We start from the raw sequence: 24,008 nt of genomic DNA on the forward strand, positions 1-24,008 counted from the left end.
CCAGAAGTGACAGCTGGCTTATACATGATGTGCTGCCATCAAAATGGTGCTCTGCTAGCAGCAGCTAAGGAAGCAGACACAAAAAATCTGATATTTATTATCCAAAGCATTTTTGCAGTTCCTTCTCCTCTAAGAAGTACTTGAGAAAGGATGATATTTGACAAGGCATAACAGAAAGGTTCTAAGTTAAGTTAAGAACTTGAGTGACAAAGAAGCAAGAGATGCCTAATCGACTGTTTTCCTAAATATTGCACCAATTTTCTTCACTGCATCTTTTAGCACATCCTTGACCACTTTGTTTCTAAAGCTATAGATGAGTGGATTAAGGAATGGAGTTATCACAGAGTTGAACACAGTGGCCACCTTATTAAAATTCATAGAAGAACTTCCAGGTGGCCTGACATAGATGAATATGGAGCTGCCATAATAGAGGGTGGCCACAGTGATATGGGAGCTGAATGTGCTGAAGGCTTTCCTCCTGCTTTGCGCTGAAGGCATCCTGATCACAGTGAAAATGATGCTTAGGTAGGAGACAGCTGTCACAGAGACGGAACTCAGGAGTGTGAAACAGGATGAGGAAAATTCTACGGTTTCAACCAGAGTGGTGTCTGCACAGACCAACTTTAACAAGGGGCCAGTATCACAGAAGAAATGATCAATGACATTGGGGCCACAATAAGGAAGGCCTGTCTTGAAAACGGCACTAATTGCAACACAAAAGAAACTTCCAAACCAGCAGAAAAGCATCATCAGCATGCAGACCTGGTTACTCATGATGGCCGTGTAGCGCAGTGGGTTGCAGATGGCCAAGTAGCGATCCACAGACATGATTCCTAATAGGAGAACTTCTGTGGTCCCACAAAGGAAGTACAGTGTTAGCTGAACAGCACATCCAAAGAAGGAGATCGTTTTTTTCTTTGTGATGAGAAGGCTGAGCATCTTAGGTGTGACTGTGGTGGTGATGATCATCTCCAACCAGGCAAGGTTGCTGAGAAAATAGTACATAGGGGTATGGAGGCGGGCGTCGAGGCGGATTATGAGGATGATCAGACCATTGCCAATTACTGACAACACATATATGACCAGGAAGAGGCAGAACAGTGGAAGCTGCATCTTCTGCAGACTAGAGAAGCCAATCAGCACGAACTCTGTCACAACTGTTCCTGAGATATTTTCTTTTTCATTCAGGATCATTGTGCCATCATTGAACTGTAACCAAAAGAGCCCGACGAAAGAAACATCAATGTGGCATTACTACTATGCATTATAAAGTTGAGATTAAACCATTGAATATATTGAATGTGTCAATTTTAGCCTTCTGGTCTGATTTATAATAATAGTCCTAGTGCTGCTTTAGCTAATTATATCCTTGTTGATGGGGAATTTTAAATTGTTTAAGTATTTTTGTTTTTGAAAATTGCCTGGAGAAATATATTTATGGCGTGACTTAGGAATGGAGCAATATAATAAAAACAAACAAACAAACAAGTAGAAAGGAGAAAAAATGATTTAAATAATCTGAGCCAAAAAGCTGTGACTAAAATTGTTAAATAAATAAAACCTTTTAAGTAACATTCTAGTGTCAAAGTTCTGGATTATCTGAGGGAACATCTGAGGGAACATGCTGTCATTGGTGGGAATCCCTTCCCTAGTCAAGACTAGCATGCAAGTGCCAAAACCAGAAAAAGGATTGTGATAGGCTTCTAAAGGGAGTCTCCACACTGGCTGAATGGGCAACAAAATAGCAAATATGGTTCACTGTTAATAAGTGAGAGGTGATGCACAATGAGACAGAAAGCCCTGACTGCACACATGTACCCAATGGGGTTATAGCAGACAATGACTGACCAATAAAGATAAGGGTTAAGGACCCCTGGATGGTTAAGTCCAGTCAAAGGTGACTATGGAGTTGTGGCACTCATCTCGCTTTCAGGCCAAGGGAGCCGGCATTTGCCCATAGACAACTATCCAGGTCATGTAGTTAGCATGACTAAACTGCTTCTGCTGCAATGGAACACCTTGATGGAAACCAGAGCACACGGAAATGCCACTTACCTTCCTACCTATTTATCTACTTGCACTGGCATGCTTTCGGACTGCTAGGTTGGCAGGAGCTAGGACAGAGCAATGGGAGCTCACTCCATCGCAGGGATTCAAACCGCCAATCTTCAGATTGGCAAGCCCAAGATAACTGGCATTCATCATGATAGCTCAATGGATATGTTGAATTAGTGAGCAGCAGCTGAGAAAAAGCTAAATCCCATATGAAGGATCAGTTAGGAAAGGGATTAAAAATAAACCCACCAATTTTGTAATGGTTCAAAAATATTTATAGTGCAACCACACCATATTTGGAATACTGTATACAGTTCTGGTTGCCACACTTCGAAAAGTATATTGTAGAGTTCAGAAAGGGGTGAGGGGAAGCAACCAAAAGGAACACAGCTGGAACAAATTCCCTTCAAGGAAAGGTTACACTGCTTGGCTTTTTGGTTGGGAAAAGGGGTAAAAAAGAAAATTCTTCTCCCTCCTCCATAATACTAGATCTTGAGGCCAACCAATGAATGGTGGGAGAAATGGGACAGCTAAAAAGCTTTCACACAGAAAATTGTTAGTAATCTATGGAAGTTTGCAACCACAAATTGGTCACCAATCTGGATGGCTTTAAGGTGGTTAGACAAACTTGATAAACCTCTACTGTATCCCTCCCTACTCTTTGCTATAAAAACATAAGGTTATTGGCATTTAGTCATATGTTACTCCAGTTTGAAAAAGATGAACCCTACAAAACTAAAACATCTCACACAAGATAATATTCTTCACAGATGATTGGAACAAAATGGTATTAAATTCATACCATGCAAATAGATACAATTAATGGATAACAATAATTTTTTTTTTTTGCTTGTACCTGATTTAAAGATGGAGAAAACGTTGATTCCCTCATTTGACAGCACTTATCTAGGTAGCCACTTTTGCGGGGGGTGGTGTTTGAAGAAAACAAAAAGAATGGTCTGAGCTTTAGGATATTAAGCAGTTAATTAAATAGCAGGATTTTAACTCTGGGCTATCAGGCATCAGAAGATGTGATGTGGGAGTCAGTAGGAATGTTGGTATTCATTTGGAGGCTCCGTGGGAGCAGAAATCTTTGAAGATTATAAAACCAAGGGAAAAGAGAAAGCAACGGGGGAGAGAGAAATCTAAGTATTTCAGTCCTCATGTTCTCTTCTAGAGGGATAAACTTTCTCTGTAATTGTTATTTTGTGTGTGTGTGTATGTTGGGATGTCTGCAGTGTTTAGTATTATCTATTGAGCTTGGGGATATGCACACTTGGGGCATTGCTCCTTGCAACATAAGAAAACACAAGAATTCCAAAATGGAAAGCTACATTGTCTCATCAGTATAATTTGGTTTTCACTGTGAAACAGGCATTCTCCTTATCCACACAATTTATGACTAATTAAATTAAAATAATAATAAAACTTTCCCAAGATGCATAAGTATATTCACAAAATCTTCGGAGGCTCATTCTGTGAAATAATATCTGACTTCTTATGTTGTGTGACAAATGCTTCTTTTTTGGGGGGAGGGGGGAATTCAGCTCAGCACTACTAATTACCTTTGTAGTGCATATTGTCTTTTTGCTACCTTTTCACTTTCCTTATTTGGGGGGAGGGGAGCACATTTGCCTGCCCCAGCTAACTTCTTTAACAATTTGAATTAACTTCTGTTCCTTAAAATCACTGATACATTGCAAACTGAAGGGGGCACTGTGGGATTGCTAAGCAACTTAAGTTATTTGAGTTAAGAAATAGCTACTGTGGACAATATTCTGTGAGCTGTATGTTTTAAGTGTATGGCAATGTATATTTTGCAGTCAGTGGCTTTATTTTATGGTTCCACTCTTGTCTCTTATCTTGCGGTACAGTTCAAATGTCTGATACACATTTGTGTCTCCTGTACAAGGGGAAGCAGGTGAGCTTTTTCAAAAAGTTGAGTACTACTCATACACAGTACTCTTCATCAAGAGCAAAAGAATGGAATTGTGTTGCAAGTTCCAAGCCACAAGTTCCAAGCCACACGAGCCACAAAGTTCCCAGGAGAACAATAAAGCACACAGACACAAGGTATTTTGGTTTATGGGTTCAAATAGGCCACAAATTTATTGGTTACAAATGTGAGCGGTTTGGCTTAGGCCAGCGATGGCGAGAAAGAGAGGGTGCCAGCTGTTTGTGCCACAGTTAAATGTGCCCGCGGCCACACCCACACAGAGTTCTGATTGGCTGGGGCTATCCAACAAGGGCAGAACTCCAGCAACAACAACCCAGGAAGCAAATGGACATCATAATAGCCAGTCTCTACCTGAAGAAAGATGGCTGCCTACATTGATATCTGTATCTATAACTCTTTGTTATGACATGTGGTCCCTGGAAGCACTTTATATGACTTTTTTTACCCACATGACAGTCACATTACTAGCTGCTTTGAACATTTAAAAAGAAATAAGGCAGACTCTGCATCAGCTTTTAAATACATAAATATGCAAAACAGATTCATCTCCATATCTCTGTTGCAATCAGCACATGGGACCCAGAGGGACAAAATGTTTAAGCTCACTCCAAAATGTAGAGTGAACCAAAATTCTCTGCCATTGCCAATTCAGGCAAAACATGCATTGTAATATTTATTTGATTACATTTCTGACTAAATCAGAAGAAGCAATAATGAGGGTGAAAATTATTGTTATGAAAGTTATTGTTTGGACACTTGGGAGCAATTGTCAGAGTACCACAGTGCACATCCAATTAACCTCCTTTCTACATGAGGATCTTTAAAAAGCCAGTTTAGAAAGGAGCTGCTACACAATATTCAGTCAAATCCGAAAAGCAGATGAAAGACTCTCGGATGACCCAAGGGATGCATGACTAGTCATAACCTAAAGCAGCTACCCCCCAAAAATGCCGTTTACCCACATTGAGAGCCAACTGCTCTTAAAGGGGCTAGGTAAGTTTTATTTTAATTTTTTTAAAATGTAGATTTAATACTATCTACAGTGATAAAAGTCTGACATTTCCCCCCTCTTTATTCACTGGCACACCACCTACATTTCTCTCTTACACAACAACATTCCCTTTGAAATTTCCCATTCACTGAAGTCAATGTCGTTAGAGTGGAATAACACAAGCACTATGCATTAACTGGGGGGCGGGGGGCAGCAGTATGTCTGTGGGAAACATCAAAGTGAGACTTCCAAGATGTGGAAGTAACATGTAAGCATCTTTGTACACTTAACTGAGAAATCTGACCAAAAGAAAATAATGAAATTGCAAGCAATTAGGGAAAAAGTGGTCTTGCAACCAATTCAGCCTCCCACCATTATGAGTAGACACTGATATGATAAATTATTTGTTTGCATAAGCTGACTGCACCAAAACACAAATCCAGAGCAGGCTAGCAGGAGGACCAGCAGGTCAGTTGGGGCTGATCCAAGGCATTTTTCAGGCTGAGGCAACATATAAGTCGGCACTCCCTGCCCCACTCAATTCCCTACTTAAAGACCAAGAACGAGGCAGCATCTTCTGCCACACCAAAGGCTAGTTTAGGGACACCAAAGGCTAGTTTATGCAGATCACATGACACACACTTGGTTTATCCTCCAATAGTGTTTGCTCACTCTCCCAAGTAGCAGCTATTTTTCTTATTTTCAAGCAAGTCACCTCCTCACCATGGGACTAACATTATTTCTTAAATACTAAGGCAGCTAAATACTAATGGGGTGCACGAGGTGTTAGGGGAGTGGCAGTACCTCTGGTGGGGCATATGTCATGCTCCTTCTGGGGCAGTTTGTTGACCTTTGGTCCCCACCCTGCACTCAGCTCTCACCTGTGGCTCCTTGGAGCTGTCAGCATGTGACAGTGGCCACAAACTGGGAACAGCTTTGCCTGGCCAGCTAAATCAGCCAAGGGTAGCCAACGGGTCTCAAACCCTTGGTGAATTAAGGACTTCTCCTGCATGCAAAGATTTAGCAGATCTCATTCTGGCTGATTGAGCAAACAAGACCAATGGTGGGTCCAGTGGTCGAGAAGGTGGTTTCTGCAGGTGCTGTAGAGAGAAGTGGGGCAGATGGGGCTTGTCAAACTGGGAAGGTAGCCCATTTAGGAGAAGGAAAACTCTGATCCTAAACCTCTGCTGCCTTGCAGGAATTCTTCAGGAGATGAAAAAGCTAAGAAGTAAACACTACAAAAATCTGGAGTGCAGTCCCTCCTACAATTGGATGGTGGCTTGTACGCTATTAATAATTGTGTGTACAGTCGTATAGTGAGCCCCTGTACTAGTCTTCAGATATGTTATGGGGCTATGATACAATGGTACTGCATTCACCTGAGAGTTCTCCATCTTCTAATGGGACCTGACAGAATACTGAGTAGCAGTTCCTTGTTTATTGGGGGGGGGGGTGAAACCTGCTAACTGTGAAAAGGACCTGCTGTTTGGTGACCTTTCTGGGACAGGCAGAGGAACTGGGGCAAATGTGTCAACACAGATTGTGGGAAGAATGGGAGGAAAGGCACCTATATCTGCATCACCAATGAAAATAGTTGATCCACCCTGCCTTCTCAGGCTGAATTGCTTCATATTTCCTTGCACGTCCATCCAAACACCCAAAAGGAAGGCTATATGTGTATATTGTGTGCAAATAATCTGGTAGTTTAATTGAGAACGCTGAATCATTGGGACCTATAGCTTGGTGGTGAACTGCCTGCATGCTGACTTCTCTTTCTGATGTCCCTCTGAATGCATAGATGTCAGTAGAAGAGATTATGGATATAGTCAAACCTTGCCCTGAACACATTTGCAACAGATATAGAGGCTCAATGAATGGACAGGGATTCTCTCATGACAGTAAAGAAGGGTCAGACAACGTATCATCATATGTCTTCATTACATATTTCAGCAAAGAAATATCAGCTTCATTTGATTATTACACAGAAGGAGTCCTGCTTAAATTAAACTGCTTACTCAGTATTTCTTCTTATCTTATTCTGGTACAGGTGATATGTGAATATGCCCAGTGAAAAAAATGCACAATCTTACCTCCATATCTACATTTCTTCTGCTGGGATTCTCAGACATTCGAGAACTGCAGATCTTGCACTTCTTTGTATTCCTAGCATTGTACATTATAGCAATCACAGGGAATCTCCTCATTGTTGCTGCAATTGTCCTTGATCACCAGCTTCACACACCCATGTACTTCTTTCTACTGAATTTGGCTATGCTGGACATTGGAACAATTTCCGTCATGGTACCCAAATCAATAGTTCTTTCCCTTCTAAACAGCAGGTTTATTTCTTATTTTGGATGTGTTGCTCAAGTTTTCTTTTTTATGTTATTTGGAACATCAGATGTTGCTCTCCTAACTATAATGGCACATGATCGCTATGTTGCTATTTGCAACCCATTACAATATGAGTCAATAATGCACAAAGCAGCCTGTATTCGTATGGTAGTGATTGTGTGGACTATTTGTGTTTTATATTCTGTGTTACATACTGGGAGCACCTTTGCAAATACCTTCTGTTCTAATGCTGTTAATCAGTTCTTTTGTGAAATCCCACCACTACTGAAGCTCTCCTGCTCTAACTTCTATCTGGTTGAAGTTGGGCTTCTTGTGCTAAGCTCTGGTATAGCACTAGGTTGTTTTGTTTTCATCATCTTAACATACATGCATATCTTTTCTACAGTGTTAAAAATCCCCTCTGTTCATGGAAAGAAAAAAGCCCTCTCCACTTGCCTTCCTCACCTCACTGTTGTCTCTGTGTTTCTTATAAGTGGGGTGTTTGCCTATGCAAGGCCTCCTAGTGATTCTTCTTCTGATCTGGATATAGTTGTGTCTGTGATGTACACCATAATTCCTCCCACATTGAATCCATTCATCTACAGCATGAGAAACAAAGAAATCAAGACTGCTTTGTGGAAACTTTTAAATTTTGGGAAATCTTCTAAAGTTTTCTCCTGAGTTGTTCTGTGAAAATGGGATTCTGTGCTCTTCTTGTATGTGAATGGTTTCCTTTAAATAAAGCACCACACACATTTCAGTAACCAGCAAACAGTACTTCTATCACATACATTACCCTCTGCCTCCTCTAGCTTACACTGAGTTTCTTTCATCTATCATTTTTCATATCCATAGTTCAGCTACATTCAACCTAATATCAGCTGAGTTCTAATCTATGCAGAAATCAACATGGCATTCTAATATTGTCTGGACTTTATTGATTAGGTTCCTTTCCTAAACACTGGTGTAAGCCTCGTCCCTTGCTACTACCAATAACAATGGATGAGAATTTCACATCAACTCTCATTTTAAACTGAATCTATCAAATTCACACTTTCAATATGCGAACTTGACCACAAATTCAGTTCTCTGAATTTTCCTATGAAGTTTGCCCATAAGCCAATGTTTTAGAAAAATCCATATATTCAGGGAATTTATGTAAATAAATGGATATATTATTTCTACTTAGTTGAAGTTGGATTCCTGGTACTAAGCTGGAGTATGGGACTAGGTTGTTTCATTTTCATCATCATAACATACATTCAGATTTTTTTCTACAGTGCTCAGAATCCCTTCAGTTCATGGTCAGAAAAAAGCCCTATCCACTTGCCTTCCCCACCTCACTGTTGTTTCTGTGGTTCTCTTCAGTGGAGTCTTTGCCTATGCAAGGCCTCCCAGTAATGCTTCTTCTTATACAGATATCTCTTTTGCTGTGATATATACCATCATTCCTCCCACATTGAATCCATTCATCTACAGTATGAGAAACAAGGAAATCAAGGCTGCTTTGTGGAAACTCTTAGATCTTGGACATTCCTTTAAAACATTTTCCAGAGTTATTATTTAAAAATAAGTTTGCATGCTTTTATGTGTGTGGATGCACTTTTAAACATAAGTGCTATGCACATTTCACTTTTCAGCAAACATTTTTATAAATGAATTTCTCTCTGTCCTCCTTCAGTGTCATTTGTTGCTTTCCTGTGCATCTTGAGTATTTTGACTACATTAGGAAGAACTTTCTGAACATTAGGAAGAATTTTCTGATGGTAAGAGCTGTTGGACAATGGAACCAACTACCTCAGAAGGTGGTGGACTATTATTCATTGGAGGCCTTTAAATAGAGGTTGGATGGCTACCTGTCAGGGATTATTTACTTTTTATTCCTGCATTGTAACGAGTTGGGCTATATGGCCATTGAGGTCCCTTCCAACTGTTCAATTCTAGGTATAATTCAATGCAACAATTCAAGCAAGAGGTAACCAGAACATGGATTGCTGTGAAAGACTATCTCTATACATAAATGGCAAGAGCTGAGTAATCAGTCAAAGCTGGCAGAATACATTCCATGACACCAAGTGACAATGGTGGATCAAAGATCTTCAAAGTTGTGCAGTTGCCCCTTTGGATGGGGGTATTGGACTGTAAAAAAAATGGTTGAACCTCATGGTTTGAAGCTTCATAATGATGACGAAGATGGTTTTACTGTACTTTTATCTTTTTAAAAAAATGATATTTATTAAGAGTTTAGAGATTACAGAAATGAGAAAAAGAAAACAAACAGCAAAAAAATTAACAACATATACATTACAATATATAAAAAAAAGATAGAAAAAAATAAAAAAGTAAAAATAGAAAGAAAAATACAGCAATAACAATAAAAAATAAAAAATAAAACACACATCCAATATTCCATCTCTTTGTCTTTCATTTACTTGTTTCATCGACCTCCTCACACCTCCCTTTTTGTATTCTAGTTTAATTATTTGTTTCAGCAAATTCTTTCCATCTTTCTCAATTTTTATTAGATAATTTAACTTAACAGTCTAACCTATCAATTAACTCAGCACATCCTTTTCATCTTTCACAATATTCCATTATTCAATTTACCTTAATTTATTTTAACCTTATCTTACAATAAAATACCTTAAATCCTAGAACTTAATACTTATTTATACTTAACTCCTAATATCATTTCTACTAAAGCCAAATGATTTCATTCCACCATTTTTCCTAGTTCCCAAAATAAATTTTACCCTAATTCCCAAAGTAAATTTTTAAAGCTTTCTTCCAATCTTCATCCCACGTCTCTTCTTCCTGGTCTCGGGTTATGTCAGACCTTACTGTCCATTCCATCTAGTCCATCAACCTGGTAGTCTTATGTCCGAGGCTCTTAAGTCTTTTCCATGTCCCTTCTGCGGTTTTTCTTCCTGTTTATACCAGCACTTTGCCTTGTCTTTTGTTGGTCTCTTTCTTAATTTATTTCCTTTCTCATTGAGGAGTAGGTCTCGGGGAAACTCCAACCCAAAAATATCTCCATCTCCCCTCAACAGATCAGCCCATTCCCCACAGTCCCATTCCCCGCAGTCAACCGGGTAGTCCAGAAAATATTTAAATGCATGTTTCAATGTCCCTCCAAAATTAAGGACCCCCACAACTCCAGACCCCCCCTGGCCCACTCCAGGTTCAATCTTCAAAAACAGCGGCTTATGCTCCTGCAGGGCCTCGGTTCTATCCATTTGTGTTGCTTGAGGTTCAGCAGCAACCTCCTCCATTGTCTTCTGCATTTGCACTTGCCCTGTCAAAACAGGTTCCTGGGTTGAGTCCTGAGTGGTTTCTATATAAGTATTCACTGTTTGTCCAAAATTTTGAACTGCAACAGTCATCAAGTTCATCTTCTCATGTATCTGCTCCAGCAAAGCGTTTGTCTTGCAAAAAGCAAGCACCAAAACTTCTTCTATATCCATTTTTATTCAAGGTCAGAGTCTGGTCTCACGATCCTAATCTCCACATCTGTGAAATCCCCAGATCGACTCCAGCAACAATTTAACAAGCTCCCTCTAGAGGGAACAATTTCCATTTGTAGCCATCTTTTGAAGGCAAGTCCAGCAAAAGAAAGTTACTTTCATTTTTCAAATTTTTGTTTCTTTTAAATGCAAAAGGTAACTTTGGAATCAATTTGTTTCTCTTCTTTAACTATCTGTCAAAAAACATTCCATTCACAGTTGATGGGCTTCCCCAAAAGTTTCTGTCTCTGACACCCCATTCCCAGGTTTGAGACGGTGGAAATTTATCTTTCTTTACTCTCTCTCCACAGGCTTAAACAATCAAAATTCCCCCTCTTTTCCCCTGCTTCCAAGAGGGGTTTGGATGGTTAAAGATGAAGGAAATTTAGGTCTTTATATACAACTTTCCAAACTTTAGCTTGCACAATTTTTGCTTCAGTCTATATACAAAAAGCGGAAGGCGGACTTCCTGTTTAGACCTTCCCACTTCAATGCCAAATTAAAGTGTTTCTTAATCCAATTTTCTGTTCTACTCACGGGTACTTGTTTAGAGTCCAATTGTCCACAGGAAAAAGTCAGCGCTCTCCGGCAACGGCTGTGCGGCTTCACTCCATAAAAATAGCGGTTGATTCAAGACACCGCGTTGCTCACCCCACGTCACTTCGGATCCCCGAAAAAGGCATTTCCCTGAGAGTAGGGGAGGCGCTCCTGGTGTCAGCCGAATCCCACGTTCCCAGGCTTCCTCCGCCTGGGATTTTTAAGGGGTCTCCGCCTTCGCTGCGGCGGCAAGACCCAATTTTCACGGAGCGGATTCCTCTGAATCAGAGGAATTCCGCCATTGCCGATGGCGCTAACCCGGAAGTCCTCCTAACCCGGAAGTCCTCGGTTTTACTGTACTTTTATCAGTGAGGTCAGGAAAAGCTGTGTGTGGTGGACATTCCTTTGGTCAGCCTCCTGAAGACTCAGTAGCCAATCACAGCAAGGTGAAGTGCTAGCCAATCAGGAGGGAGTGGAAAGGTAAAAGGTAAAACCTGACAGTTAAAGTGTTAGATAGGGCTTGGATGGGAGAATAGCTGAGCAGCTAGAGGTTTGCTAGGCAGGGCAAACCAGATTATTTCATAAAACAATTATAACATATTATATCATAAAAGGGGGCTAGATGTGTTTTACTAGCATGGTGGAACAAAGAGCCATTCTAGGATGAATCAGGTGATTTAGGAACACTGTTAAAGTCATTAGTAAAATTCTTAAACACTTCTGTAAAAAAAGAATTTGACCAAAATCAAGCTTGTACTTTACCAAAGTAACCATCAAGCTGTAATGCTCATTGGGTGTGTATAAATAAAATACCAGTATTGTTTTAAACATGTCTAATTTAATTTATTCCCACTTTAAGGGATAAGTGGTCACAGATCATGAGTGAATGCCTGGAACCCATGGGCTCCTGCCACCGCTTAGCAAAGAGAGAGGGAGGCACTCAACTTTTGTAACAGTATGTTTCATCTGTATGGTGGACAATTTACCAGGCAATCCAATAAACTTTTTAAAAAACATGGAAAGAAAGAAGGCAGTCCTCAGACATCTTCCCAAGTACCATTGTGGAATCCATGTATGGATTGATTCATAGATATGCAGACAAATCCTCTTTTCATGTTCCAATGTGCACATAGGTCTGCCAGGGCCAAGATGGAAAACCTCTCTGTATACACAGTGCGATCTGGAGTCCTCTATAAGCCAGTGAGCATCTATTAGTTGCTTACATTTGTGACAGAAACAGAGGAAACAATAACTGGGGAGTTCTGGTTCTGATCAACTGTTTTGGACTCATGGGAGCAATTTGCCACAATGCCAAAGCACATATCCAATTAAGCTCCTTCTAACACACACACACCTTTTAAAAACCGGTTTATAAATACATCTGTTATACACTTTTCTGGCATGTGCCAGAAGAAGAAGAAATCATCTCAGATGTCTCAATGAATGTCTGACCAGTCATGGCCTATAGTAGTGAAATGAAAAACTTCACTTACCCAGGCTGAAACTGGTTTAAAAGGAATAGGTAAGTGGTTGGGGTGGTTTTTAGCTGTGAACTTAACAATACCTGTGGCAAGAAAACTGTAACTCCTTATTTCTTCTCATCATTCTTCATCACCACACCTACATCTTTCTGCATGTTACTCTTACACTCAGTTCTTTTCTGGGGGGGGGGGGAAAGATGCATACCCCTAAATATTTTGTGAATCTAAGTTTGGTCTCATTGAGGGGCAGTATTTCAATATGAGTAGGAAAATGAGAGTACCCCAAACATTTTTTTTTTTAGAAAAAAGCACTGCTTACACTGCATTTTGACCTAAACAATTTCACAGAACTGAGGTTCATTAATTGAAAGAAAAATAATACAAGCATGTTACATTAACTGGCATTCCTGTATCTGTGGAATGTATCAGAATATGACTCTGAAGATAAGGTGGTAACACTCAAACATCTCAAACTCAAACATTTAAACTGGAAACAACAAATCTAAGAATACTGCAAATTGTGATTCCACATACCCACCCATCCCCAGTAGGGAAGAAGTGGTCTCAGATTAAAATCAGTCTCCCAACAGTATATTGCTCACAGGGCATAGGCAGATTTGTGATGAACTATTTGTGGATATTAGCTGGCTGAAGAAATGTTTGCCCCAGTTGTGGTTTTTTTTTTTTAAATCCAGATTGGACTAGGACTTCCACCCAGTCAATATAGAATGTGTACATTGTGTCTCTTTAGTCTGTCTGCCTTATCTGGCACCCTGCATAATTGGGGCCAGCAACTGATTGGTGAGCTCCTATGCACATATACATGTATGCATGTAACTTCCATTTCTGATGCTTCACTGAATGCATAGATGCCAGGGGAAGGATTTCAGGGAGTATAGACTCACCACACCTTGCCTACATTTGCAAGTGGTGTTTGGGGGGGGGGCACAAGTGGATAGGAATTGTTCTGATGTGAAAACAGAGAGGACAACAATTATTGCTGATTATGCAAAGGAATATTTGGTGGACTTGATTTCTAGATCAAAGAAGCTCAGTTTAAATTAAATTGATGAATCAATAATTCTACACTAATAGTCCTTATCCTCTTGCTTGTACAGGTAACATGTGGATACGTGCTGTGAACATAATGCACAATCTTACCTCCATGCCTGCATTTCTGCTGCTGGGATTCTCAGATATTCGAGAACTACAGATCTTGCACTTCTTTGTGTTCCTAGCCTTGTACTTGATGGCAATAATAGGGAATCTTTTAATTGTCATTGTCATTGTCCTTGATCACCACCTTCATACCCCTATGTATTTCTTTCTAATGAATTTGGCCATCATGGACCTTGGAACAGTTTCAGTTATGGTGCCCAAATCGATGGCTATTTCCCTTTACAACAACAGGTTAATTTCTTATTTTGGATGTGTTGCTCAGGTTTTCTTTTTACATTTTTTTGGAATATCAGATTTTGCTCTCCTAACTATAATGGCACATGACCGTTACATTGCTATTTGCAGACCACTGCAATATGAGACAATTATGCACAAAGGAGCCTGTATACGGATGGTAGCCATTGGGTGGATCACAGGTTTTCTTGCTGCCATGTTACATACTGGGAGCACCTTTGGCAATACCTTCTGTGCTAATTCTGTCAATCAGTTCTTCTGTGAAATCTCAAAATTACTGAAAATCTCTTGCTCCGACTTTTACTTAGTTGAAGTTCGGGTTCTTGTGATAGCCTTTATTATATCAGTAGGATGCTTCATTTTCATCATCATAACATACATGCAGATCTTTTCTACGGTGCTCAGAATACCTTCTTTAGATGGTCAGAAAAAAGCCCTCTCCACTTGCATTCCCCACCTCACTGTTGTCTCTTTGCTTATGTTCACTGGTGCCTTTGCCTACGCAAGGCCACCCACCAATTCTTCTTCTGATCTAGATATAGTTTTTGCTGTGATATATACCATAATTCCTCCAACATTAAATCCATTTATTTACAGTATGAGAAACAAAGAAATTAAGACTGCTTTGTGGAAACTGTTCTATAAAAATGGTGTTGTATACTGTTCTATATGTTAAAGGTTGGCAATGCCATTTTTAACCCAGCAACATAACTTTTGGTAGAGTATCTGCTTTCCATGCAGGAGGTTCCTGCCTTTACCCCTGGCAAGTCCTGGCTGGGGGATAATGATTCCACGTCTGAAGTCATAGAGGGTTACTGCAAGTCAGTGCTGACAATACTGAACTAAATGGACACAGTGAAATAAGTGTAAACCAGTTTGTTCTGTTCCTGAATCTGTGATACAAATCATTCCATAATTCCTCCACCTCATTTTTCGTATAATTCATCGTCAATTGATCACGCATTTCACCATCTTCTCAAGACAGTGTATTTCACTTACAAGTAATACATGTATACGACAATCGAATGTCACCATATTAACAAATATTCCATGTAAACATTTAGTTAGAAAAAGAAAGTTGAAGAACATAAAATGTATCATTTCCCCAAAATGTTATGAACAGAACATGACATTGTGGGGCATTTTGTTCTTGATCATTCTACAATATTATAAAAATTATTTTTGCATAAAAATGTCATCTGGCAATTTTCTTTCTATTGTTTATAATATTGATTAGCAAAGGTAAAGGGCCCCCTGACCATTAGGTCCAGTCATGACCGATTCTGGGGTTGCGGCGCTCATCTCGCTTTATTGTCTGAGGGTGCTGGCATACAGCTTCCGGGTCATGTGGCCAGCATGACTAAGCTGCTTCTGGCGAACCAGAGCAGTGCATGGAAACGCCGTTTACCTTCCTGCTGGAGCGGTACCTATTTATCTACTTGCACTTCGACATGCTTTTGAACTGCCAGGTTGGCAGGCGCTGGGACTGAACGACGGGAGCGCACCCCGCCGCGGGGATTCGAACCGCCGACCATATGATCGGCAAGTCCTAGGCACTGAGGTTTTACCCACAGCGCCACCCGCGCTGTGATTAGTAGAACCATTAGTAGAACCCACAGCGCCACCCACGCTGTGATTAGTAGAACCATCTAATTTAAACTTTTGTTGTCCAGTGGGTTGTGTTCACAGTAAATTATCCCTCCAAGAGCTGCATGCCAGAGCTGGGTCTCCACTCTTAGTCTATTATACTCATACTACACACACCGGCGGACATGCAGCACACAAACCTACAGATATGGACACACACTGATCATAAAAAGAAAACAAGAACACAAGCAACACCCCGCCCCCAATTGACCCAGGGAGACAGTTCCCTTCATGTGCAGATAGCACTTGTGCAGAGCAAATTTTCACACATCACAGTGCAGGACTGCTTGGAGATTGGGGTGACAATATGATAAAATTTATACATTCAGAAATTACTAAACAAAATATTAAATTATTATATGCTATTACGACAGAGATGTGCATAACATTATGCAGAACATTAACACAACAAATCTTTAGCATCTCCACTCTTTTCAGTTCACACAACCATCATTTCTAATGTATATGAACACTCTGAATGACAGGAACCAACTGGAAACTAATAGAAAAATACAAGGAACAATTACTGACCACATACCTCATCATTCATTAATGGAGGCCATTCCACATGTACCATACTGTGAAGGCTTGAGATCAGTTTACTTGTAAGCTTGCTATACCCCATTTATGCCCATCCGACTGTTTTTGTCTGTGGAACTGGCAATGTTACAGGTGCCACATACCGGTAATTTAGGACTAAAAAAGAAAAGAAATTGTTTTTAACTGTTTTTATTAATAATTATATATTTCTTGTTAGCCATGTGGAGGCTTTATTACAATCAAGTGGTATATAAACTTTGTTAAATGAAACAAATAAACAGAGGTTATTCCCGCAGCAACTGGGTCAGATAGGTCAGTCTGGGACTGACTATCCCAAAGTCACACAATATGTTTTATGACTGATTTTAACCATGGTCTCTCACGTCCTACTCCACTTAATATTCCTCCGTTTCCCCCCACATTCTGGAAAAATGACATAGAAGTGAGTAAACTGGGGGGATGGAAGTAATCTTTTCTGATAGGTCTGGAATCTATTGCAGATAGAGGCACATGACGGCAAATAAATAAATAAATAATAAAAAATGGAATGGTAGTGAGAATTCTCTTCAGTTAGAATTATTGCAGCCAGGTTTTGCACTAAAGGAGTCATATTGAAGGGCAGCCCCATGTATATTGCAATATAGCAAATCAGCCAGGATGTTACCAGGAAATGGATAGTTTGTGAAAGCCTATCTCTATCTAGAAATGGCTACAGTATTTGGATACAGTGGTACCTCGGGTTAAGAACTTAATTCGTTCCAGAGGTCTGTTCTTAACCTGAAACTGGTTTTAACCTGAAGACCACTTTAGCTAATGGGGCCTCCTGCTGCCGCCGTGCCGGCGGAGCATGATTTCTGTTCTCATCCTGAAGCAAAGTTCTTAATCTGAAGCACTATTTCTGGGTTAGCGGAGTCTGTAACCTGAAACGTATGTAACCTGAAGCATATGTAACCTGAGGTACCACTGCATAACTAAATAAATAGCCATAGAGTGATCATTTTTCATGTACTGAAGCACATGTTGTTTCTGTTGTTATTTGCTTGTTTCTACTACCAAAGTCGAAGCAGCAAAATTGCCTTGAGGATTCAGATCAGCTCTGCTGCACTCTTGGGAGCAGGATCCCAAGATGCCTAAACAGAATTAACTAACACTCCCTCAAATGCCTGCTGGCACTAATAGCTGATGCTACATTTAGTGACTATTACCTTTAAATATGCTGTCTTTTTTAAAGGGAAAAAATACTCGGTTACATGTTTGGGGGTAAGTGCCCAGGGAAGGTTGCAAGTGCTTGGTTGAGAAGGTACAAGGGCTCTCGCATCTGAAGCATATCTCACCCTATGAATTTTACACTTGAAGGCATTTCAATTGCTTGCCAACTTTTTCTAACTGGATTATAATTTTGTTTGATTAAATCCAGACTTGGTGATGCTATTAGTAGACCCACTGACTGCAGAGGTTCTGTTGCAAGTATATGACTAAATGTGAGTCCAACCCAATACGTTCAATTATAGTTGTATAATTGTGAGATCTGGTACGCCACATTGAATGGGAAATTGTGACAAAAGTGGAAGTGCACAAGCCAAGTTATAAAAGATGATATAAGTATTTCATTATTCATGTGACAGTAATAACCGCAAAACCAATACTGTGCGGTGAGCTCTTATGTACATGTATGTATATGTAGGCTTCTCTTTTGAATGTTCCATCAAACGCACAGATATTAGAAGAAGGATTGAGGGGGTATAGCCTATACCCTCCAACATTCCTCATATGAAAATAGGGATATTCTGTTCTACATCAGTGTCATTCCACCCCATGCCCATTAGACAAAGTCAAGTGACCACCTCAAGCAGCAAATGCTGGGGATTGGTGAAGCGGCAGTGAAGTTGGGAGATTAGGACTGCGCGTACAAGGTGCCCTGCCCTGTATTAACTCATTGTATTCTTATAAGCTGTTTAGGACCATGCCCTCACAATGCGACATACAAACAAGAGCAAGGCAAGATATAAAGGTATAATAGCTACATGAACAAACATACAACATACTTTAAGAAGCTGTCCTGTAAAACCCAGTTATGACCTAAGTAAAAGGTAGCATTAAACATAAAGGTCTTCACCGCTTGCCTAAGTGCCTGTAATACACATGGGGTAGGGCACAAGTCAATAGGAAGGGAGGGTATGAGCTCATGATATAATAAGCCAGAAAATTAACAGTGAAATATTTGATTTTCCTATCCCTTATTTTTGCAGTCCCAAGCAGAAACCCACCTACCAAACCTTCAGGGAGCCTCTGTTCATACTGCGTGTTCTGTCTTCAATTTACTGAGGCTACCTAATTTGTGCAGACCTGCTGCAAATTATCCCAAATTAAAAGCATGTGCATGTGTGCATAGTGATAACAAAGTCAGTTTATACAAGCTCCAATTCCAGTTCTTACCCGGGTGCTGCTGCAAGCCACTGCCAGACTCAGGAGCACATATATAAAATGGGTATAATAGTAACCTGCCATTTATTTTGGCTAAAAGAAGTAGATTGATTTTGAGCACATAACTCTAAAATTATTTGATGATATGTGTTGTACTCTTAACTCTTAATATTGTATAGGTCACATGCAAGAACATGCAGATTGTTCTGTGTAAACAAAACTGCTCTGCAAGAAGACTCACAATGCAAGTTGCAAATCAGTGTTGCTGGGAGGAATTGGGACAATCCTGGATAAAATGAGAAGCCAAAATGGCTTCTGTAATTCCAGGAGTGTCCTGGGAAAATTGTGACACTTCAAGGTTTTGCTAGCCTCCCCACACCATGCACACATTTCAAATAGGTGCAAGGGGGGGGGGGGTCAGTGACAATCCTAGGGGGAAAGCATAGAATGCATGGTGGATTTGACTGTTTAAAGGAACTTTGTTTAAATTAAACGGGTTAATAAACATTTATAAACAAACAATCCTATCTTCTTTCTTGTACAGGTAATGTGTGAACACGTTGTGTGAATAAAATGTCCAATCTTACCTCCATGTCTACATTTCTGCTGTTGGGATTCTCAGACATTCGAGAACTACAGATCTTGCACTTTTTTGTTTTCTTGTTGTTGTACTCGGTGGCAATAATGGGGAATTTTCTCATTATTGTAGTAGTTGTCTTTGATCACCACCTTCACACCCCCATGTACTTCTTTCTCATGAATTTGGCCATGATGGACCTTGGAACAATTTCTGTCATGGTACCCAAATCGATGGCTATTTCTCTTTTAAACAGCAGGTTCATGTCTTATTCTGGATGCGTTGCTCAAGTCTTTTTTTCATATTTATTTGGAACATCAGATCTTGCCCTCCTAACTATAATGGCACATGACCGCAATGTTGCTATTTGCAACCCACTCCAATATGAGTTAATTATGAAAAGAGGAGCCTGTATACGGATGGTAGCCATTGTATGGATTGTCAGTCTTCTTAATGCCACCCTACATGCTGGTTGCACCTTTGCAAACACCTTCTGTTCTAATGCTGTCAATCAATTCTTCTGTGAAATCCCAAGGTTACTGAAGCTTTCCTGCACTGACTTTTACCTAGTTGAAGTTGGGTTTCTTGTGCTAGGATGGAGTATAGGGCTCGGTTGTTTCATTTTCATCATCATAACATACATTCAAATCTTTTCTACAGTGCGTAGAATCCCTTCTGTTCATGGTCAGAAAAAGGCCCTTTCCACTTGCCTGCCCCACCTCATGGTTGTCTCTGTGTTTATGTTCACTGGAGTATTTGCTTATGCAAAGCCCCCCACAGATAATGTTTCTAATGTGGACATAGCTTTTGCTGTGGTTTATACCATCATTCCTCCCACATTGAATCCATTCATCTACAGTATGAGAAACAAGGAAATAAAAACTGCTATGTGGAAACTCTTAGATTATGGGCATTCTTCTAAAAATATATTTTGAGTTTTTAAAAATGGGATTGTATATTCAATGTGAATGTTTTGATATACAGTTTTTAACCTAGCACTAGAACCTTGGGGTGGACATTTGCTTTGCATGTAGGAAGTTCCTGCTGTAACCCCTGGCATCTGCAGGTGGAGGAATGAATGATTCCATATCTCAAGCCATAGGGAGCCACTACCAACCAGTGTCAACAATACTGAGCTACATGGACCAATGGGCTGATTCAGTGTGAAATAACTTCCTGTGTTCCTAACTCTACAATGCAAATAGTCTTATAATTTATTCACCTTATTCTCCATGCCATTTATTGCCATTTGTTCATCCTCTTCACCCTTCTCTCTCCCCCCGAAATGTGTTTTACTTACTACTGATACAAGTATAGTACAATTAGATGTACTGTAACTGTATCAGCAAATACTATTTCCAATGCCTTTAGTAAGAAAATAAAAGTTCAAAAGCATAAAATGTATGTCCCCAAAATAATTATCAATTTTATTATATTTTTGCTTGCCACTCCAGTCTCTGAGTAGTGTGAGATTCCAGGGGTTCCAGGAATTTAACCAGGGTTAAACTCGAGGTGCCTTGGAACGTAACCCCCACTTAATGGGCATTGCCTATATAGAACAATCAAATGTAACAAATATTCATTCTAAAAGGAAAAAAGTGTTGAAAAATGTGTAATTTTCCCATCAGAATTTTCAGCTTTACTGTAGTGTAGACAGAATCAGACATTTTGATTGTGATCATTCTAAATTATAAAACTTATTTTTCGATAAGATAATATATGATGTTGCAATCTTCCTTCTCTTATTTTGATAATATTCATTGCTAGAAACATTTCCCTTGCCATATTCCATCTTCCCATCAGTCACCCTGGAGACTGCCTCTCCCTCGGGAGTTGTTAGGATCCACCTCTGGCTCAGTCCATTGGGATTTCTTTCCACTAAATAGTGCCATTCACCGCTCTAAGAGATACTGCTGTCAACAACCCAGCCACCCTTGCAGTTACTTCCAGGCTAACATAATTAACAGGAAACTAAAATATTATCTTAAAGATTTCAAAATAAAACATTACCAAAGGAAATCAAATGCAAAATGCACATTTAAAACAGCACACTTAGGAAGATAATATTATCATAGATACCATGCTCTCTGTATCCAGTATCCAGTAACTAGTTGTTGTGATTCGAGGACCCGATCCCCGCGTAGTGGAATGAAAACACACGGACACGTGATATAAGGGTTAATGGGCAAGAAAAGGCCACAACTTTATTGATTACAGCAAGTGAAAAGGTATTGGCTAAGGCATTGGATCACATCAGTTGACTCCACCCACTCGGAGAGGGGTGAGTCAGAAAGGGGGTTTATTCACCAGTAGGTGGAGCCTGTTGATGCTAATCCAACTATAAGCTCTCCCCTGATGTCACCAAGGGTCATGCCATGGCCTCCCGCCACACAGGCATCAGACAGAATACACGACCACCGGATTCCTTTAACGGAATACCCCAAAATTGAAGGCGTAGGCGATGGCCACACCTAGCCCTTCCACACACCACAAACACATTATTCCAATGCCTAACCACCACCAGAGCCCAGAAAGGGGCTCGCCGCCAATACCCTCACGGCTGTAACCAATCCCTAATGCTGATATTGATGCTACCTAACCACCATATATCATTCCCATTGGCCACTCGTTCATGACATTCTACAAGCCTCACTAGGTCCAATGAGCACCAATTGCCACTGTCAGAGCCTGTTATATTCAAAACTATATTATGTACCAGGTGAGGCAGGGTCTGTGTGTCCTGAAGCTGAACAAGAAAATGTCAAACCTGCAATGTGGAAGAATGCAAATGGATCAAAGAGAGGCAGGTCCTATGTAGCTGGTTTCCACAGTAGATATAGTACATTTGATCAATGTGTTGTTTTTCCTTATCTTATTCAAAAGTATGTTAGCAACAAACCAAAAAAACCCTTGGTGCTGTATTGATTGGGCTCACTCTCATTTGCCTTTGACCCCATTAACCAACAGTGTCTATGGCTGAGATTGGAGGACTAGTTGCATGCCCAGCCAGAAAGTCCCTGCCCCCAGGGAGCCTAGCTGACTGGTGGGAAGAATGAATAAACATGGCAACTGTAATGGGATTAAAAGGTAACAATTTTATTAATTTCAGATGTACGTAAAACTTGACATAGGCATTGGGCGTGTATCCCCCTCAGCCCCCTGTGGGGAACCGAGGCATGACAGGGTCTAGTTGGGAGGAAAGGTCCATAGCAAAACACTCCTCCTCCTCCTCCTCCTCCTCCTCCTCCCTCTTCTTCTTCTTCTTCTTCTTCCTCTTCCGCTCTACACCCAGAGATCTCAGAGCAGTTCAGAGATGGGGAAACCCAAAAATGGGGGGGGGGGCTCTATGGCCTGCTGGCCATCTGCTTCTGGCTCTATGGACAGAGACTTCTCCCTCAAGACCCCTTTAACAGGGTACCCTGTAAATGCCACTGCTGTTGGGGGGTGGATCACCCCTCCCCCCTCCAGGTCAAAAGATAGACTAAAGTATTCCACCAAAGAACTAATCTGCCAAAATTGCAACTAGTTCCACGAGGAAGGCAAAACCTGACAATCAGGGAAAATTCCTTCCCAGCTCCGAAAAACAGCAACCATTAAGGAATCATAGGAAAGCCCACTAAGCTGGATAGGAAAAGGTTAGAAGAAAATCAGAAAAACAACAGCAATGCTAAGGGGTGGGCAGGGTGGGTGACACTACAAGGCTGACTTGGCTGCAGTGAGTTGCGTCGGCCTGATTATAAGTCCAGGAAGTAGACCTGAGTGAAGCCTGCAAAAGCTCCACCCCCCAAACCACCGTGGATTGGCAAGATGCTCTGTGGTGGCTGGGGAGGAACCCAACAGTCAGGGCAACATGGCGAGGCTCCAGGGGCTTAGGCAGACACCGTGGTGGGCCACAACTGCCACTCGCCGTGGAAGAAGGGTTAAGTGGCCATTGTCACTTCACTGAATAAATGTTATAATCTAGCTCTCCTCTCATCCTTGCACTAAAATTTTGCATCGACTTGTGGGCATTCTTTCAGGTTTAATAGTTTTCCCAGGGGGTGTAAAACAAGTTTGATTGTGGGCCCCCTCCTGTATAATTTCTATATACATACTTTTTTTTCTACTGTGAATGTAGAAGCAGTAACTTTCAACAATGTTTTCAGATCAGCTGTGCTGGACTCTTGGGAGTAAGATCCCAAGACGACAAATAAGGCTTAAAAGAATGATCCTTCCCATGTCTACTGTTGCTAATTTAGTGACTATTATCCTCACATATGCAGTCTATTTAAAGGAGGGGGGGGGGAGTTACACGTACTGTGGCAAGTGCTGCAAGAAGGCTGAAAGAGCTTGGTTGAGAAGATGCATGGATTCTGACATCTTTATCATATCGTATCCTAAAGTAGCTGGAGAGGAAATTGAATCTTATCATTAAAGGTATTTTAAAATGATTTAAGGTGGTTTGGTAGTTTCCTTTTACTCTGATGTAATCTAGATGTGTCTATCAGCATTTTATTTTCTTCTCATCTATCAATTTTAAAGGGGTCTTATATACTCTTGTATGCTGATA

General features: G+C 40.5%; 1 protein-coding gene and 1 pseudogene across 2 annotated transcripts; both read left to right on the forward strand.

Moving 5' to 3' along the window:
* Positions 1-7,079: 7,079 nt before the first annotated feature.
* Positions 7,080-8,904, forward strand: LOC310829612 (olfactory receptor 14I1-like; annotated as a pseudogene). The gene is made up of 2 exons: positions 7,080-7,683; positions 8,527-8,904. The product of its transcript is annotated as an olfactory receptor 14I1-like (transcript).
* Positions 8,905-14,005: 5,101 nt separating this feature from the next.
* Positions 14,006-20,394, forward strand: LOC310830805 (olfactory receptor 14A16-like; the record flags this gene model as incomplete). The annotated part of the gene is made up of 2 exons (XM_083710643.1): positions 14,006-14,141; positions 19,592-20,394. The coding sequence occupies 2 exons, from the start codon at positions 14,006-14,008 to the stop codon at positions 20,392-20,394; spliced, it is 939 nt and encodes a 312-aa protein (XP_083566769.1).
* Positions 20,395-24,008: the final 3,614 nt, after the last annotated feature.

This window comes from Podarcis gaigeae (genome assembly GCF_964106915.1).
Source record: "Podarcis gaigeae genome assembly, chromosome: 13".
Classification (NCBI taxonomy): Eukaryota; Metazoa; Chordata; class Lepidosauria; order Squamata; family Lacertidae; genus Podarcis; species Podarcis gaigeae.